Source organism: Podarcis muralis, chromosome 16 (genome assembly GCF_964188315.1).
Source record: "Podarcis muralis chromosome 16, rPodMur119.hap1.1, whole genome shotgun sequence".
Taxonomy (NCBI): domain Eukaryota; kingdom Metazoa; phylum Chordata; class Lepidosauria; order Squamata; family Lacertidae; genus Podarcis; species Podarcis muralis.
The window spans coordinates 19,835,608-19,854,010 of record NC_135670.1 but is presented as its reverse complement, the minus strand read 5'-3'; the positions used below and the strand labels follow the sequence as shown (position 1 = coordinate 19,854,010).

The 18,403-nt window shown below is 49.8% G+C and overlaps 1 protein-coding gene across 5 annotated transcripts in view; it reads left to right on the top strand.

Annotated features, from left to right (window-relative positions):
- Positions 1-18,403, top strand: part of FBXW8 (F-box and WD repeat domain containing 8) — a 65,663-nt gene that overhangs the window by 10,260 nt on the left and 37,000 nt on the right. For 4 of the 5 annotated variants that reach the window (XM_077920646.1, XM_077920645.1, XM_028710261.2 and 1 more), the window contains 2 exons: positions 6,180-6,344; positions 7,779-7,867. In XM_077920646.1, coding sequence (XP_077776772.1) covers positions 6,180-6,344; positions 7,779-7,867 — 254 coding nt within the window. The remainder of the gene's footprint in view (positions 1-6,179; positions 6,345-7,778; positions 7,868-18,403) is intronic. The other variant, XM_028710262.2, reaches the window with a different exon arrangement.

The following is an 18,403-nucleotide window of genomic DNA, read 5'->3' as shown; positions in this document are numbered from 1 at the left end:
ATAATAATGAAAATAAAGAATTATTGCATTTACATCCCACATTTTTCTCCAAGGAACTCAAGGTGGTGTACATGGCTTTCCACTTCCTTATTCAGTCCCCAAAACAACCCTGTGAGGTAGGTTTGACTGAGAGCCAGTGAGCAGACATTGATTTTAAAGAGAACAAGAGAGCAGGGGGGGAAATCATTGTCACCAACTTCTGAGTGCATTGCAGATGTGGTGGAGAAGGTTGGGACAGCTGTAGGCATTTTTGGATGATATGGAATATCTAGAGCCATTTAAGTCTGACTTTAGTCTGGGCCATGGGACCGAGTTGGTCTTGGTCACCCTGCCGGGAATGGCCTCTGTTAATGGGACAAGCAGGGCTGATCTTGGTCCTTCTCAAGCTTTCTGTGGCTATTTAATATTGTTGACTGCCATATCCTTCTGGACCAACTACGTGGGATGGGATTTGGGGGCCCTGTTACTTACATGACCTAGTCCAGAGAGCAGCATTGGGAGAGTGTGGTTTGGGGTTTTTTTGGTCTCTCGGTATTTACGCTATGGGGTGCCATAGGGCCGCTGTGATGTCTTGGGGTTTCTTATGGCACACAGAGAAAAGGAATTCATGGTATAAATTTTCCTATTAAGTTTAACTCACCCCTTTCCTTTTTTTCTGAAGACTATTCAGTCATTCAAGAAAGGGTCATAACCCATTGGTTTGAGCATCTGCTTTGGATGCTAAAGATCCCAGGTTGAATCCTCATCACCTCCAGTAAGGACTAGGAATGTCCCCTTTCTGCAACCCTTCAGAACCGCTGCTGGTCATCGTTGGCCATGCTGAACTAGCTGGACCACTGAAGCCGCTGAAGCCTGAAGCAATCCAGCCCAGGCACATGGTGGGCAAAGTCCCAGTGATCAATGGGCCTATTGTTGAGTCATGTTAGCTATCCTTACCATCTCTGTGGGCCTTGAAGCTCAACCTGCCAGGGGAAGGCTACAGCTGGATATCAGTCTCCATGGATGGGCGCAGGGAAACCTACTAGGACAATCGACTCTGCAAAGAGAAGACTGTGTGCTTCTTGCATGTAACGATGGGCAATTTCATCACCATTGTTGGCAATTACATCACCCAGTTGCGCAGTTACATCACAGGAGAAGGAGCAGAGGAGGAGGAAGCTGTGGCACTGCGGGAACAGGAAGAGGAGCGGCTGCGGGAGTGGCGGCAAGTGGAGAGGGCGGAGCGGGAGTGGCAGCGGCTGGAGTTTGAGCGGGAGCAGCAGCGGCTGCTGGAGCAGCAGCGGCGGGTGTCGCAGCAGCAGCAGCAGCGGGCGTTGCAGCAGCGGCAAAGCCTGGCGCAGGAAGAGGAGCAGCGGCAGCAGGAGCTGGCGCAGCAGCAGGAATTCCGCCGGAGGCTGAGCTCCCGGAGGAGCGACCCCGCTCAGAAGGAATCGATACGCCAGCGGCAATTGCAGCTGGTGGCGCAGCACTGGGACCACTTGGAGGCCAAGGACTCCCGCATGTTCGCCGCGCAAGAGCTGTATCGGCACTCGTTGCAGGACCATCAGGATAATGCCAACCTGCGTGCGGATCGGCGGATGGAGCACGAGCAGCGCCGGCTGCGCCACAGCCTCGACGTCGCGCGCCAAGACACGGAGAGGTGGGTGGAGCGGGAGCAGCAGCGGGTGGAGGCGGCCCTCAGCAATCAGCAGCAGCTGGCTATGCTACACGATCCACATGGCTTCTATCAACCCTTCTAACTCAGCGATACACCACAAAGCATCGCCGGCAGGGGGTTGCATCCATGATATTCCTGGTCGTCCTGGGTGCTGTGTCGGCTGCAGTTGCATTGAGGGTAGTGGAGACCGAATGGCCATTTGTATCACCCAGATGAGCAGCAGGCCCTCCTGGAAAGAAGGAGATGATCACCACCGCTAATCAGAGGGTGCTTCTGGGAGAACCGCGATGCACATGTTGAAACTCCCATTGAGGAAGGAACTAACTCTCCGTGATACTGCCTTTTGGAACCTTGCCTGATAGGACTTGGGACTGGGAATTCCTTGAGTCGTCACCCCTTTGAGACTGAATTAGAGGAGTGAAGCTCACGTGGCCCACCATTCCTTCCTGTCTTCTTCCCAGTGTTCTGCGCCCCTCCCGTCACTTGCCATGTATCCTGTGACCTCATAAAAGCACACGGAACGGGCACGATGTCCATTTATCCATTTATCCACCTTGGATGATGAGGATTTATTCATCGGCCGCTTCTTGGCCCCCACAAGGCCCCCCAAAGTGGTGAACCCTTAAAGCAAAGTATACAATAAAGTACAATTAAACAAGCAAAGCAAAGTAAGCGATAGAATGCAGTGAAATGACATAGGTCAGCTGGCTAGCAAAACAGTGTAAGGCAGCACAGTGGAAGTGCAGAAAAGTTGAGCCTTCCCAAGCTAGAAGGCAAGTGTGACCTCAACAGGCATACATCCCTCACGCTTGAAAGCTAGTAGCACCCCAGGACAGGGGTTGCTATCGGAGCCAGTGTGGTGTAGTGGTTAAGAGCGGTGGACTCGTAATCTGGGGAAACGGGTTCACGTCTCCGCTCCTCCACATGCAGCTGCTGGGTGACCTTGGGCTAGTCACACTTCTCTGAAGTCTCTCAGCCCCACTCACCTCACAGAGTGTTTGTTGTGGGGGAGGAGGGGAAAGGAGATTGTTAGCCGCTTTGAGACTCCATAGGGTAGTGATAAAGCGGGGACATCAAATCCAAACTCTTCTCTTCTTCTGTGAGATTCCAACACCCACCAGCTCAATCCAGCATGGCCAAAGGTCAGGGTTGAGAAGGGGAGTTTCAGATTCTACAACCACTGCCTTAAGATGTCCTCTGAGCGCCCAAAAGAATCTGAGCTTAGCTTAAAACAGTGGTTCCCAAAAATCCCTGCTCCCAGTGGGAGACCTGAAAATTGCAGATTTCCTTGGCTTGCCCCACTTCGTGATTTTTCTGCATGTCGAAGCAATTGTAAGGCGCTGTGCTAGTTGCCGGGCGATTTTTAATCATACTTTTCTTGCTGTTTTTATTTTTTCTGTTGTATTTTATTGCGTTAGAATTTGCCTTCTGCAGAATTCAGATTGTCAAACAGTAAAATGCAATGTAAGAAATATATTTGAATATAAGCCGTAATTTTAAAAATGCAATTAAAAACCAGTGTGTTTAATGCAGACATGGCACAGCCCACCAAATTGAAGTTCATGGACCACGGTTTGGGACCCCCTGGCCTGCAACATCTGGCCTTCTCCATGAGAGATTGCATCATGATTTTGGGAGTGCTTCCCCCCCTTTACTTAGTTTTATGATTAGTGTCATGAACGGAGCCTTAAACGGCTCAGAATGTCAATACCTCAAGGACCCCATACGAATCGACCCGAACCCTGCAATCATCATTTGAGGCTGTTATTCATGTGCTCCCTCTACGAGAGGTCCAGAGGGTAGCTGCATGATAGCGAGTCTTCTCTGCGGTGAGATTTCTTGTTGCCTTTTGCATGTATTTGGGGCTCAGAGCAGCAGGAACAGGCCCACATTAACCTCTCCTGCTGATGGAGAAGGGCCGTAGCTCAGTGACAGAACATCTGCTTTGAATGTAGAAGACCCCAGGTTCAGTCCCCAGTATATCCAAGGTGGGGCTGGGAAGGAGCCTCGTCTGAAACCCTGGAGAGCCCCTGCCTGCCTGTGTTGACAGTGCTGAGCTTGATGGACCCATAGTCTGAATCTTAAGTATAAGGCAATTTTCTATCATCCTGAAAACCAGAGTGGGCAGAAACATGGCAGTAAAACTGTGGGCGATTTAAAACAGAAAAAACACACACATGGTGGAAAAACCATAAGACAAATCAACCTGTCAGGCAAAAGGCCTGTCTGAATCATATCTGTTTTTTTTTTTTTTAAAAAAGACATTTACTTGTTCTTTGGAAGGATTCCAGAGAGGGTTAGATGAGGCCTTGTCTCAGAAAAGGAACTCCAAAGCACAGGAGCAGCCAGTGAGAAGTTATTCTCTGCTTCTCTGCCAGGTGTGCATCATGTTCCTTAAACCCCAGGTAGCCACCATCCAGATATTTCTGGAGTGCAGCTCCCATGATCTCTGACCCTTGGCCATGTTGGCTGAGGCTGATGGGAACTGTAGTACAGAAAGACCTGGAGCGCGACACGCCAGCTGTCCCTAGATTAAATGCCCCCCGGTCTGATTCAGCAGAGCATTTGTGTTTTTCATATCTCTACAGCATGGGTAGGCAAACTAAGGCCCGGGGGCCAGATCCGGCCCAAAGGCCTTCTAAATCCGGCCCGCGAACGGTCTGGGAATATGCGTGTTTTTACAGGAGTAGAATGTGTCCTTTTATTTAAAATGCATCTCTGGGTTGTTTGTGGGGCCTGACTGGTGTTTTTACATGAGTAGAATGTGTCCTTTTATTTAAAATGCATCTCTGGGTTGTTTGTGGGGCATAGGAATTCGTTCATCCTCTCCCCCCCCAATATAGTCTGCCCCCCCACAAGGTCTGAGGGATAGTGGACCTGCCCCCTGCTGAACAGGTTTGCTGACCCCTGCTCTACAGCATATGGCATGACTCAGAGAGAAAGAGAGAGCAGGCACTGAGCTGCAATTTAACTAAAGTGGCCGATAAGCCTATGTGAAGGTTTATTCTGGGGGAATAACAGCAGAGAGGAACAAAGGGACCTTATGCTGCCTTCTATATAGACCTGCCTGAATGTTAAGGTTGAGTGGGGTACTGTTCTTAGGTGACACATAGCAGGGCCTTCTCTGTGTTGGTATCCTGTTTATTGAACTCTCTCGCTTTGGAGGTGTCTCTGGCACCATCATTTTTACTTATTTCAACCCTTGGGCAGGATGCATCTCTTCACCCAGGTTTTGAGGAGCCAATGAATTATTTTAGATTGGGTTTTGTGCGTCCCCTCCCTTCCCCCCTTTTTTGCGCTGTCATAATCTTTGTGCTCTAATTGTACTTTTAAGTCAAGAGTCCTCAACCTTTTCAGACCGGTGACCCACCTTTAGCCCAAACATGCATTTGGGAATTAATTTTACACTGTATAGTTCTACTGCAGTAATGTTGCTGCTCTGCCCCCCTGGAGGGTCTCCACCCCACTGGCTTGGGGGTCTGATGGTCAGGGTAGAAAAGGAATTGGAATTGGAGGGAAAGGAGAGCAAGTTCGTTTTCCAGTAGCATCAAGAGCTGCAATAAATAGGCGTTGGAAGGGTCAAGATCTACACAAAATCTTTATTGAACCACTTTTATTAAATCTGCCAGGACGATCAGGTGCATCTATCACTCTCAGTGTTGCCAAGCAAAACCCACCAAGAACTGACCCCAGACACTTTGTAATTTTCCTCTTTGGAGTTTGTGACATGACTACAACTTTTAAGATGTTGGTGCCCTTGTTACTCTGTGCTACTTTTATTTATTGTTTTCAACGCTACTAGACCCATCTGGACAACATGTTCCGTACACTTTTTATTTTGCTTCTTTAATTCTCTTCATTGATCAATAAAGATTTGATTTGATGTGCTTTGGAAGGATTTCCAATAAATGACCTTGCACATTGGTACCAAAAGATTGTGGTGTGTTGCTTTATTAGACAAGCTCACACAAGGAGTGAGACTTGCTGGATGTGTTTGCAGCTGTATCCCCTTGTTTTACTGAGTATGCAGGAGTTAAGTGCGCCTGACTATCCCTCGCCTGCAGCATATTCTCATTTGTAGTTTCAGTAAAAAACTTTTGGTTTGGGAGGGAGCAACAAGTCAGCCCAGAACCTGTAAGGAAGCTGCTTATTAATTTGAAACTGCCAGTAAACCAGTTTGTATTTACCTGTCTCTTCCATTCTTCCAATTGACTGTGGAACAGTGTATGAGTTATTTGTAACAATCCTTGAGTCTGCTTTCTAAGAACATAAGAAGAGCCTGCTGGATCAGGCCAGTGGCCCTCCTAGTCCAGCTTCCTGTTCTCACAGTGGCGAACCAGATGCCTATAGGAAACCTGTAGGCAGGATCTGAGCATGACAGCAACTCTCCTGTCTCAGGTGGGGAAGAGAGACCATTATAACATAGCACAGCCAAACTTCACTTTTAACTCCATGCATGAAGATGCTGCCAGCCTCCAACAAATGTACGGTCTGGAGCTGATACCTGTCTTGCTGCTTTTAGGTCAGCAAGCCCTGGAAGGTCCTTGCAGAAGACCAGCTCCTTTGGTTCCGGTTGTGCCAAAAAGAAGGTTACCTGCCCAACAGTCAAATATCTGATTCTCCTTTCTGGAAAAGGACCCTCCGGGAATGCCGGGAGAAGGAGCAGGTTTTAAGAACCAACTGGAAGGTAAACTCTGCGGGGGATTCTTCTTTTGGAATCCATTATGACTCTATTAGGCAGGGGTGGGGGACCTGTTTTAGCCTGAGGGTTGCATGCTTGTGACAGGCTGGGCCAGGGGCAAAAGTCAGCAGAGTGATGAATGGAAATTTTAACCTTGTATAATAAGCTAGTTCCTATAACGCAAGAAAAGGGGGGCCACTCTTATGCTACCCTTATGCTATTCATATAATCAGTTATCAGTAATCAATATATTCATATATGCTCACATATAACAGGGCTTACAGTGAATTTTATAATCCATTTTGAATCAAAGGCAAGCTTTGCCTAACTGCAAACTGCTTGGAACCGCAAGTCCAGAACCGACCTTTCACCTAGTAACATCCTGTACCCTGAAGGAAAGGGGAAGACATGAATCAGAGACACTGCTACAAAATCCCCCTCAAATGCAGGCTAAAATAGTCCACAGAACAGGAAGGGCCAAACCACAAAACTTGGGGGAGGTAAGGCCAGGAGATTCCCTGAGTCTCATTTCCTTGTTCTGTCCGAACTAGGGAAAAGGTCAGACTGCGCATCATTTGTGCAGACAAGGGAAAGCAGAAGTTAGGGAGTGAACTCTGCGCAAGGCCAGGAGCCTGGCAGATGCACGCTAATTGGTTATTCTTCGCTGGCGTCCGTGACTGTCTCATGACTGTCTCATGATCTGTGATTTGCTCAGGTATAAAGACCTCAGGATTTGTATGCTTCGGGGTCCCAGTCTTTTGGAAAAGATTCCAGCTGGGTCCATTATTGCTCAGCAATAAAACCTCACCTTCTTGTTCTCCAAAAGCTGTGTCTGTCTGATCCTTGTTTCACTCTAAGTGGGTACCACTTTACTTTCACGTGCTACACCTACACACACACACACACACACACACACACACACACACACACACAGGATCATACATCCCTTTCCATCCAGGCAAGCAAGAGGCATAATCAGAATTCAAGGATGCATTATTGCCAGGCTGGTGAGAGGTACGGCTCAGGAGGGTGGGTGACCTAGGCAGAGGCATATGATGGGTATCAACTCTCAATGATTTCAGACAGAGAACTTTCATAGCCCTATCTGGAGGCACTGGGGGGCAAGCTTGGCATCTTTTGGGCACAAAGCATGTGCCCTGCTATTGAGCCTTCCCCTGCATACAGGAACACAGGAAGCTGCTTTCTATCAAGTCAGACCCTCGAACCATCTACCTTAGTGTTGCTGGCTCTGACTGGCAGCAGCACTCTGTGGTTTCAGACAGGAGCCTTTCCTAGCCTTACCTGGAGATGGTCGAGATTAAACGTGGGGGCCTCCTGCATGCACAGAGCTATGACCCTTCTGGTGATGGGGAAGCAGAATGGTTGGGATTGCTACGTGGCTGATCAAGGCCAATGCCGCTCCCTTGTCTTCCTCTGCAGAACCGCATTGGCGCCGTGAGCCAGCTGCAGTACGAACTTGGGAAAGTTCTGTGCGATGTGCATTCTTGCGACGGGGTGGTCATTGCCGGGTAAGTACATGGTAGTTGGCTTCCTGAGAGTTCTGCGGACTGAACGCTTCTCCCACTGGCAGCCTCGCTGGATGTTGCGTGGCCAGTGCAATGGGCTGTATCCAATGTAGCTGTGAGTTAAAGACGCTAAGCTGTATACTTATTGCGCTGGTGGAAGGTTGTTGCACAAGGGGAAATGCGCATTCGTATTCAGAGATTGTTGGGCTGCAAGAATCAGCTGTTGCTCAACAAGCTTATGCCAAAACAACTGTTGTTCTAGATTCCTTTGTTGGCCAGCCTTTAAATTCTGCCATCTGCTGGAGCAAAGGTTCTTGTGCTAAGGGTCCGAGAATGTTGAGTGTTGCCTAGAAGAATTGAATTGACAGCCTAATTGAGGTTCTCAGGGGAGGGGAATTTTTTCAGGCACAGTTGCATGTCAGGCTAAAGGAGTACAGCAGGTTCAACAGAGAATGTTGGATACAGTCCACAGTGACCTCCTGGTGTTGCCAGACTAATTCTACTTCTCATCATCCCTAACACTTGGGGCTGATGGGAGTTGTAGACCAAATATCTGGGGGACTACAGGTTTCCCATCCTTGCTTTAAGACTATAAAGTTTTATAAACTCTCAAACACAGCTCTACAAAGTAGCCATCTTCCGGGCTCAACCTGCTATCACAATCATTTTTTGCTCTGTGTGTGTTTGCATCCAGTCTTTCTGGCCAGTTACACAGATCTTACAAACTTAACCAGAATACTATCCATAATTCAGATAATTTGCTAGCAACACAAAGGTACCACATCTCTTTTGCTGTTGATTTACTACATGTCTTAGAAGTGGCAGCCAAAAAATTATCTGGTTTTTTTCCTTGTAAGATTTTCCTTGTTTTCTGTAATGGGCTAACATGACTACGCCTCTGAAAATTCCAAGATGTAATACATGGGTAGGCAAACTAAGGCCCAGGGGCCAGATCCGTCTCAATAGCCTTCTCAATCCAGCCCACGGATGGTCTGGGAATCAGTGTGTTTTTACATGAGTAGAATGTGTGCTTTTATTTAAAATGCATCTCTGGGTTATTTGTGGGGTATAGGAATTTGTTCATATTTTTTTCCAAAACATAGTCCGGCCCACCACATGGTCTGAGGGACAGTGGACCGGCCCCCTGCTGAAAAAGTTTGCTGACCCCTGATGTAATACATTCAAAATAAATTCTGAAAATCCAGATGTGTGTGTGTGTGTGTGTGTGTGTGTGTGTGAGAGAGAGAGAGAGAGAGAGAGAGAGAGACCATAAAACTTGATCACCAAAAGCCAGCTGATTTCAAAACCTTGGTCTTGGCTTCAGGAAAACGTTCCATACATTGACAGTGGCATATCTAAGCAGCTCATGGGATCTCCGCTGAGAAACAAATGGTTAAGTATCCATGCAGGTCCTAATATCCACAGCATTTGATTAAGCATACTGGTATTTCAAGGAGATGAATCACTTAAGAGGTTTCTCTGTTAAACTTGGGGATTCCAGCAGAAACCCTGGAGGGAGACTTGTCTGCTTGCCTGCCTGCCTGCCTGTTTGTTTGTTTTATTTAGAGCATTTGTGCACCATATTTCAGCTCCCAGAGTGGCATAAATACTATCAGTTAAAAATAATAATAGGCAGTCTCCAGTCTCAGGTTTATCATTTTGAAGAAACCCTAAAAATGACATAAGGAGAAAGAAGGGAAGAGGGGAAAATCAAACTCGGGCGTGTTAGGTATTTGCATGATGGGTCATCAAACACACATCTTGGCTAAGAAGAAGAAGAAGAGGAGTTTGGATTTGATATCCCACCTTTCACTCCCCTTCAGGAGTCTCAAAGCGGCTAACATTATCCTTTCCCTTCCTCCCCCACAACAAACACTCTGTGAGGTGAGTGGGGCTGAGAGACTTCAGAGAAGTGTGACTGGCCCAAGGTCACCCAGCAGCTGCATGTGGAGGAGCGGAGACGCGAACCCGGTTCCCCAGATTACGAGACTACCGCTCTTAACCACTACACCACACTGGCTCTCGAAGAAGAGAGCAAGCCAGTTTTGTCCTGTTAGGTTAAGACATGAAATCCACTATCCTCTTTTCAGAGTGGCTACCCAGGACCTGAACACACAAGCACTATTACCCCATGCCCCTATGGTTTCCACCAGCTTGAATTCAGAAGCATTAATAACACTGGAGGCAAAGTATAGCTCTTGTGGCTTCCAGCCATCAATACCCTTATCTTCCATGAGTTAGTCCAGTCCTCTTTTAAAGCCATCCAAGTTGGTGGCAATCGCTGCCTCTCCTGTGGGAGCGAGTTCCAGAGTTTTAGCACTGCTCTTCATGAAGAAGTCGTGAGCTGGGCTGCAGCTGGAGCTCTTAAGGGAGCTGAACACTGGTCCTTATGGGAGAGAAGTTGACAGGACAGCAGAGGTGACCAAAAGGGAAACAGGAGCCTGCATCTGTGCTTGAGAAAGTTACTGTCTAAGTAACTAAGTATGCTAGAGCTGAAAGCATTGATTGATCCACGGATTGTGTGTGTGTGTGTGTGTTTTTAATTGAAGACGGTCTCTGTAAAACAGTGTCTGTTGCTGATGTTACTTACTTGGGGCTTAGTCACTTATTTGCCTAAAAGGGGGCTTAGAAATTTGAAACCTCTCAAAACACTTCTTTTTTCCAGAACTGGCTGCTCAAGGGGGTGTTGGGGAGGTGAACTCATTTAGCTCAGTGGAATTTGAGATTTTCTTTTTTTTAAACCCCCCCCCCCCCCCCGCCAAGAGCCTCGGCTCTTCTTTGGATTAAGAGCCTGACTGATGTATCCCCAAACCATAAAACTGAATCTGTTATTTAACAGAGATAAAACTTATTATTGTGGCTTTTAGCTGAAATGCTGGGGGGGGGGGGGAGAGGCAATGACAGTAGTTAAAAGCTAAACTCTGCTTGATAGCCTTTCTTCATGCCTTGGAATGGGGTTTGTACTGGAGTGCTGAATGTCTCCCCTGGGCTGCATTTTCTGAACCACCCGAGAGAGATTTGTCCACTCCCACAACGGCACATCGTTTCTATTTATCACCACAATTGCTTTATCTGCAATGCAGAGTTGAAAAGGTTTATTAACGCAGGTCTTTTAATGCCCTGAGCCTTATCAATTCTGATCCTACGGTTTAAAAAAGGGGGGCGCGGTGGCTTTGAGAATGATTGTCCCAGGTTAATCAGTAATCTTACCTTGACCTAGACTGGAGTATATAGATCAGGTAGAGTCCCTCTCTCCCTCTCCTACCCCCCTCTCTCTCCTCACCTCCTCCCAGCACGCCCCCCCCCCCCCCGCTTTCCACCCTCCCAGTCTTTCAGAAGCCACCAAGCGGGCGCTCAGTAGAAGTGGTGATGTCATACGAACTGTGAAATTGGCTCAGCCCTGCCATAAATCAATGTATGGTATTTTACAGCAACACTTCATTTTAATGATACATTTTTGTAGAGTAGGATTAGAGTCAATTGTCTGTATAAAATAAATATATATCTCCTGCTCCATTAATGCCAGATTCTTTGAGTGGCGGAGACGAAGGCAGCTTGAACTAAATTCAGGGAGTAGTTCTTTCCTCTGCTTTTCTTTTTCTTTCTTTTTCAGGATGAAATGTTGAGAATTGATTGCCTCCCACTAATAGCTAAGTCGGTATTGACTGTGCCCCTTCAAAGGTCTTAATTTTTGCAACCCGCATCCCCCCCCCCCTTTTGAAACGTGGCTTCAGATTGCAGCTGGTGCGAGGCCTCGTTCAGGTATCTTTGGCAGAGAGGCTCGTGACATTTTGAGGACCCCAGGGAGGCGGATGTTTGCGCAGATTCGGTCTAGCTGGAGAGCTGCTGATATCTGGAAGCAGCCAAGCCACACGGCAGTTCAGCCACTGCTTTCCCTCTGTGAGATCCAGACATTTTGCAAGCTTTTTTGGGGGGTCTAATATGACACCACCCCAAGCAGCATCCACTGTGGTTTTGCTCCCTGCCTTTTTGGGGGGGTAAGGTAAAGGTACCCCTGCCCGTACGGGCCAGTCTTGACAGACTCTAGGGTTGTGCGCTCATCTCACTCTAGAGGCCGGGAGCCAGCGCTGTCCGCAGACACTTTCGGGTCACGTGGCCAGCGTGACAAGCTGCATCTGGCGAGCCAGCGCAGCACACGGAAACGCCGTTTACCTTCCCACTAGAAAGCGGTCCCTATTTATCTACTTGCACCCGAGGGTGCTTTCGAACTGCTAGGTTGGCAGGCACTGGGACCGAGCAACGGGAGCGCACCCCGCCGCGGGGATTCGAACCGCTGACCTGACGATCGGCAAGCCCTAGGCGCTGAGGTTTTACCCACAGCGCCACCCGCGTCCCTTGGGGGGTAGGGGACATAAAATCAAGATTAGATATGGTCATCATAAGACCAGTTCTTTTCTGAAAAGCAGAGTAAACATTATTGGTGCTAGCCACTGCTGGAAGCATCATGCCTCTGAACAGCAGTTTCTGTGAATCATCATTGGTGAGAGCGCAGTCTCACTCAGGTCTTGCTTGCCACAGTTCTGGCAGGTCTTAATATCTTGACTGAAACTAGAACCCTTCTCACCTTCATCTTAGAAGAGCCAGTGTAGTATAGGGGTTGAAGTGTCAGACTAACACCTGGGAGAGACCAGAGTTCCTATTCCCAATCGGCCATGAAGCCCTTGGAGTGTAACCTACTTCACAGGGCTGTAGTGGGAATTAATTGGGATGGGGAAGAACAACTTTCAGAAGACACCTGAAGGCAGCCCTGTATCGGGAGGTTTTAAATGCTTTATGTTTTTATTATGTTTTTAGATGTGCTGTAAGATGCCCAGAGTGACTTAGATGGGTAGGGTATAAATGAAGAAGTTGTTGTTGATGATGATGTGTGCAGTCCTGACTTGCTTGGAGAAAAATGTGGGGTGTAAATGCACTACAGAAGCAAGGGCTTTTGTGGCCCTCCCTGAGCCATTATTGAAGCACACAAATCTAGCTTCCTAAGAAAAAGAGCCTGCCGGATCAGGCCAGTGGTCCATCTATTCCAGCATCCTTTTCTCACAGTGGCCAACCAGATGCCTCAGTGGGAAGCCTGCAAGCAGGGCACAAGAGCACTCTCCATCCCAGTGGTTTTCCAGCAACTGGTATTCAGAAGCATTCCTGCCCCCCATTGTGGAGGCAGAGCAATAGCCATCACGGCTTATAGCCATTGGTAACCTTCTCCTTCTCCGGCGGTTCGAATCCCCCCGGTGGGGTGCGCTCCCGCTGCTCGGTCCCAGCGCCTGCCAACCTAGCAGCTTACCAGCGGGAAGGTAAACGGCGTTCCGTGTGCTGCGCTGGCTCGCCAGATGCAGCTTTGTCACGCTGGCCACGTGACCCGGAAGTGTCTCCGGACAGCGCTGGCCCCCGGCCTCTTGAGTGAGATGGGCGCACAACCCCAGAGTCTGTCAAGACTGGCCCGTACGGGCAGGGGTACCTTTACCTTTACCTTTTTTAACCTTCTCCTCCAATAATTTGACCAGTCCTCTTTTAAAGCCTTCACTGCTTCCTGTGGGAGGGAGTTCCATAGTTTAACAATGCACTGCTTGAAGGCCTTCATGTTTCTGGCTGTGGCCAGTTGCATTTCTCCGGGAAGGATACAAGTAGGGTGTGAAGGGAACAGCCCTGTGCTTTCCCCTTCTCCTGGTCCCCAGCCACGCTCCAGAAGTAGTAATGTAGGAAAGCTGCCTTCTCTCCAGCCAGACTCTTTATCTACCCAGCTGCATTCAACACTTTCTATCTCTCTCCATGCAGTCCCTTTGCACCTCTGTGTCCCCATGAGAAAGAAAAGCCCAGCAGGGAGGCATGGCCCAGCCATAGAGGGTGGCAGCTAAAATGCCATCCCTACACTGGTTGGGTCATTGTCAGTCACACATGCGACCTAACCAAAGAGCTCAGTGCACAGAACAGCGTAGCTTGGCTGTGTGTTCCCGACTGCTTGCCTTCCTGCCAGCTCTTCTGTTGCAATGGCACAAAGGTGTGCTTTTTTGTGAGGGCCTTCCCTTAGAGAAGGAAGCTGGGTTTTAGAAGGAGACTGACTTTTGTCTGTCCGTCCGTCCATCCCCCCTCCAGTCCCCTCCACCACAGGTTGTCTGAAACAGAAGAAATGATAACCTAATCAACAGGGCTAATTTTAGAGCGCCGCTGTGGGAGTCGAGGCCCCCAAGGTGTCTTACGCATGTTAGCTGCCTTGACGCCCACTGAAACCATGTACAGCAATCAGCCTGAGCCTCAATTTACCCAATAAGAGATGCATAGAAAAACTGGTCTTACCAGAAGCAGGCGCTCTCTCTTTTTTTGAAGGAAACTTTCCTGTTCCGAGGTGTGTTCTGGCTATTCCTAATGAGCATGTGAATTTATAAAGCAAAGTACTGGTCCTGCTAACCCCTAGGGAGGGTGCGGGAACTGTGGCCCTCTGGGTATTGTTGGACTACAAATCCCATCAGCCCTGGCTGCTGGCCGTACAGGCTGAGAGAGGCAGCCACTGGCCCAAAGTCTCCCAGTGGGCTTCATGGCCAAATGGGGATTTGAACCCTGGTCTCTTCCAGGTCCCAGTACGGCACTCTAGCCACTACACAACACTGGCCACATATTCATGGTACAAACATTTGAAATCAATGGGCTTAAGTTAGTCACAATGATTAATTTCACTGGGTCCGCTATGAGTACATCTTAACTAGCCGCAGCCCATAGCATCTAACAGTTCTTATATATTGGTTGACTTAACGTCAATAAAAACCAACCGAAGAATTAGAGAGAAGGATGAAGATGACTGGGGAAGGGGATGCATTTCCCCCCCCCCCCACCCCACCGGCTAGAGATTAGGGGAGTTGAAAACAGATCGATAGTCTCCAAGCCAGCTACTCATTTCTCTAATCTGGAATTGTTCCTTAAGGCAGAAGAGAATTTAGACTCCAGAATGCGATTCATAGAGGAACAACTTGAACTCCCCATCTGCAGATACTTGCTATTCTTTTTGTTTAAACAAAAAATCTGCTGTATGCTAATTGTCTACAGCACCAAGTGTCCTTGAGAAGTCTGCATTTTGCAGTGCCATCTTAGCGGCTTTTTTTGTAAGCCTGGAAAGAAGACGAGGGAAGGGAGAGGGAGAGGGAGAGAAAGAAAGAAAGAGGTCTTTGCATTGTTTTGAAACCGGAGGCCCACGTGTCACAGGCTCCTGTCGCTTTAAGCTGCGCATCTGAGACACGCAGCCATAGAAAAGGCTGGTTGTATCCAGCATTGATTAGGGGTGAGGTAACCGCAAACATCGCAGCCTCCAAATGAAAAGGAATCCAAGGTCTGACCCAGAAAACAAGCATCGTAACCGCCGCAGCGCAAAGTGCTATTGATAAACACGCGCTTGCCAGATTGAGTTCTCTGATGTCAGGCCATAAGCACGGGGCTCTTTAGAAAGGCGAGTGACGAGAGAGCAGGCGCTCTCGGCCCCACAGCTCAAGTGCCTATCAATCAATCTCCTCGCATGACTGAATGGGAAGAGAGGTGAAATTGAAGGGTTCGCCCCCCCCCCCCCCCATAGACGAGATGAAGCCATCTTAAGGGGCCTGTTTTCTTCCACTTCCACCTGGCGAACGGTGTGTTCCATGCTAGCGTTGCCACCTATCCAGTGTGGCACAGTGGTTAGAGTGTCATACTAGGACCTGGGAGACCAGGGTTCGAATCCCCCACTCAGCCATGAAGCTCACTGGGTGACCTTGAGCCGGTCGCTGCCCCCCCCCCCCCCGGCCTAACATACCTCACAGGGTATTAAATGAGGACGGAGTGACCCACATACACCACCTTGAGTTCCTTGAAGAAAAATGAGGGATATCAATGCAATAAATATAAGTACAGTGGTACCTTGGGTTACATATGCTTCAGGTTACGGACCTCCGCTAACCCAGAAATAGTACCTCGGGTTAAGAACTTTGCTTCAGGATGAGAATAGAAATTGTGCTCCGGCGGCTTTAGGTTAAGAACAGTTTCAGGTTAAGAACGGACCTCCGGAATGAATTAAGTACTTAACCGGAGGTACCACTGTATCTTCTTGTTAATCCAGTAAAAGTACAGTATACAGTGGTACCCCGCAAGACGAATGCCTCGCAAGACGGAAAACCCGCAAGACGAAAGGGTTTTCTGTTTTGGAGGCGCTTCGCAAGACGAATTTCCCTATGGGCTTGCATCGCAAGACGAAAGCCCATAGGGAAATGCTGGCGGTCGGGAGCAAAGACTTTCGCCCACAGCCGGCCTTCAGAAGAGGACCTCTTCTGAAGGCCAGCGGGGGGCAAAAGTCTTTGCTCCCCCCCGCCTGCCTTCCCCCCGCCTGCCCCGGGCGATCTTAAAATGCTGGCGGGCGGGAGCGAAGCGTTCGCTGCCGACCCCCAGCATTTTAAAATCTCCAAGGGACAGCAGAGAAGTCTCTGTCCCGAGGAGATTTTAAAATGCTGGGGGTCGGGAGGGAAGCGCTGCCGACCCCCAGCATTTTAAAATCTCCCCGTGTCCAGGGGAGGTTTTAAATTGCTGGGGGTCGGGAGCGAAGCGTTCGTGTCCCGGGGAGATTTAAAAATGCTGGGGGTCGGCAGCGCTTCGCTCCCGACCCCCAGCATTTTAAAACGCTGTTCCGAAGTGGGGAGGGGGGGCGGGAAGACCTGCCCCAGCCGCCCCACTTCGGAACGCTGTTCCGAAGTGGGGAGGGGGGGCGGGGACACCTGCCCCAGCCGCCCCACTTCGGAACGCTGTTCCGAAGCGGGGAGGGGGGGCGGGAAGACCTGCCCCAGCCGCCCCACTTCGGAACGCTGTTCCGAAGCGGGGAGGGGGGGCGGGGACACCTGCCCCAGCCGCCCCACTTCGGAACGCTGTTCCGAAGCGGGGAGGGGGGGCGGGAAGACCTGCCCCAGCCGCCCCACTTCGGAACGCTGTTCCGAAGCGGGGAGGGGGGGCGGGGACACCTGCCCCAGCCGCCCCACTTCGGAACGCTGTTCCGAAGCGGGGAGGGGGGGCGGGAAGACCTGCCCCAGCCGCCCCACTTCGGAACGCTGTTCCGAAGCGGGGAGGGGGGGCGGGGACACCTGCCCCAGCCGCCCCACTTCGGAACGCTGTTCCGAAGCGGGGAGGGGGGGCAGGAAGACCTGCCCCAGCCGCCCCACTTCGGAACGCTGTTCCGAAGCGGGGAGGGGGGGCGGGGACACCTGCCCCAGCCGCCCCACTTCGGAACGCTGTTCCGAAGCGGGGCGGGGGGCGGGAACACCTTCTGAAGGCGGGCAGGGGGCGAAAGTCTTTGTCCCCCCTGCCTGCCTTCCCAGGGGCTTTTAAATCGCCCCGGACAGCGGAGAAGTCCTCCGCTCTCCCGGGGCGATTTTAAAATGCCGCCCGCCAGCATTTTAAGATCGCCCGGACAGCGGAGAAGTCCTCCGCTGTCCCAGGGTTTTTTAAAATGCTGGGGGTGGGAAGAAAAGCCCTTGTCCCCCCCCCCCAGCCTTCAGAAGAGGTCCGGGGACAGACTGTCCCCGGACCTGGTCTGAAGGCGGTTTCCCTAGGAACGCATTAATTGATTTTCAATGCATTCCTATGGGAAACCGTGCATCGCAAGACGAAAAAACCGCAAGACGAAGAGACTTGCGGAACGAATTAATTTCGTCTTGCGAGGCACCACTGTATTTGAAATTTGAAACCAAGGATCTACCAGGTTCACAGATCACATTATTTATTTGCACCCCGCCTTTCAAGGTGGCATACATTGTTCTCCTGCTCCCAGTCCATGATCCCTTCCTGTGAGATAGGTTAGGCTGAGAGTGAATGACTGGTCCCAAGGTCACCCAGTAACCTTCATGGCTGAGTGGGAGATTAGAACTCTGGTCTCTCAGGTCCTAGACTGGCATCTTAACCACTGCACCACATTGGCTCTCATTAAATCAAAATGTCAGCCTAAGTATAGAGCAGGGTAGGCTGGAGACCTCTGGCTCATGGGCAAGACTCAGTCTCCCAGACCTCTCCATTTGGCATGCAGAATCACCCCCCCAACCAGGTGCCTCTGCCCCACACCTGATGTCAGGTGTATGGCAGGTAGAGATGCATCCTCAGGAAGCTCAACCCAGCAGAAAGCAGGATGGACCTCCTAAGAGTGATCTGATGCACATGAAGTTCAGTCCTGCTTAGTTTCTTCTGGGAATGGCCTGGTGTGCCTGAACCTTGTAGGACTGAGTTCCTACTCATTTGCACCCTGCAGAAAGCAGGATCAGGACATTAGAAGAGCCCGCTGGATCAGGCCAATGGCCCATCGAGTCCAGCATCCTGTTGTCACAGTGGCCAACGTGATGCTTGTGGGAAACCTGCAAGCGGGACATGATCACAAGAGCCTTCTCCCCTCCCATGGTTTCCAGTAAATGGTATAGTGGTACCTTGGTTCTCAAATGCCTTGGTACTCAAACAACTTGGAACCCAACCACAGCAAACCAGGAAGTAAGTATTCCGGTGTACAAACTTTTTTCGAAAGCCGAACGTGCTCCG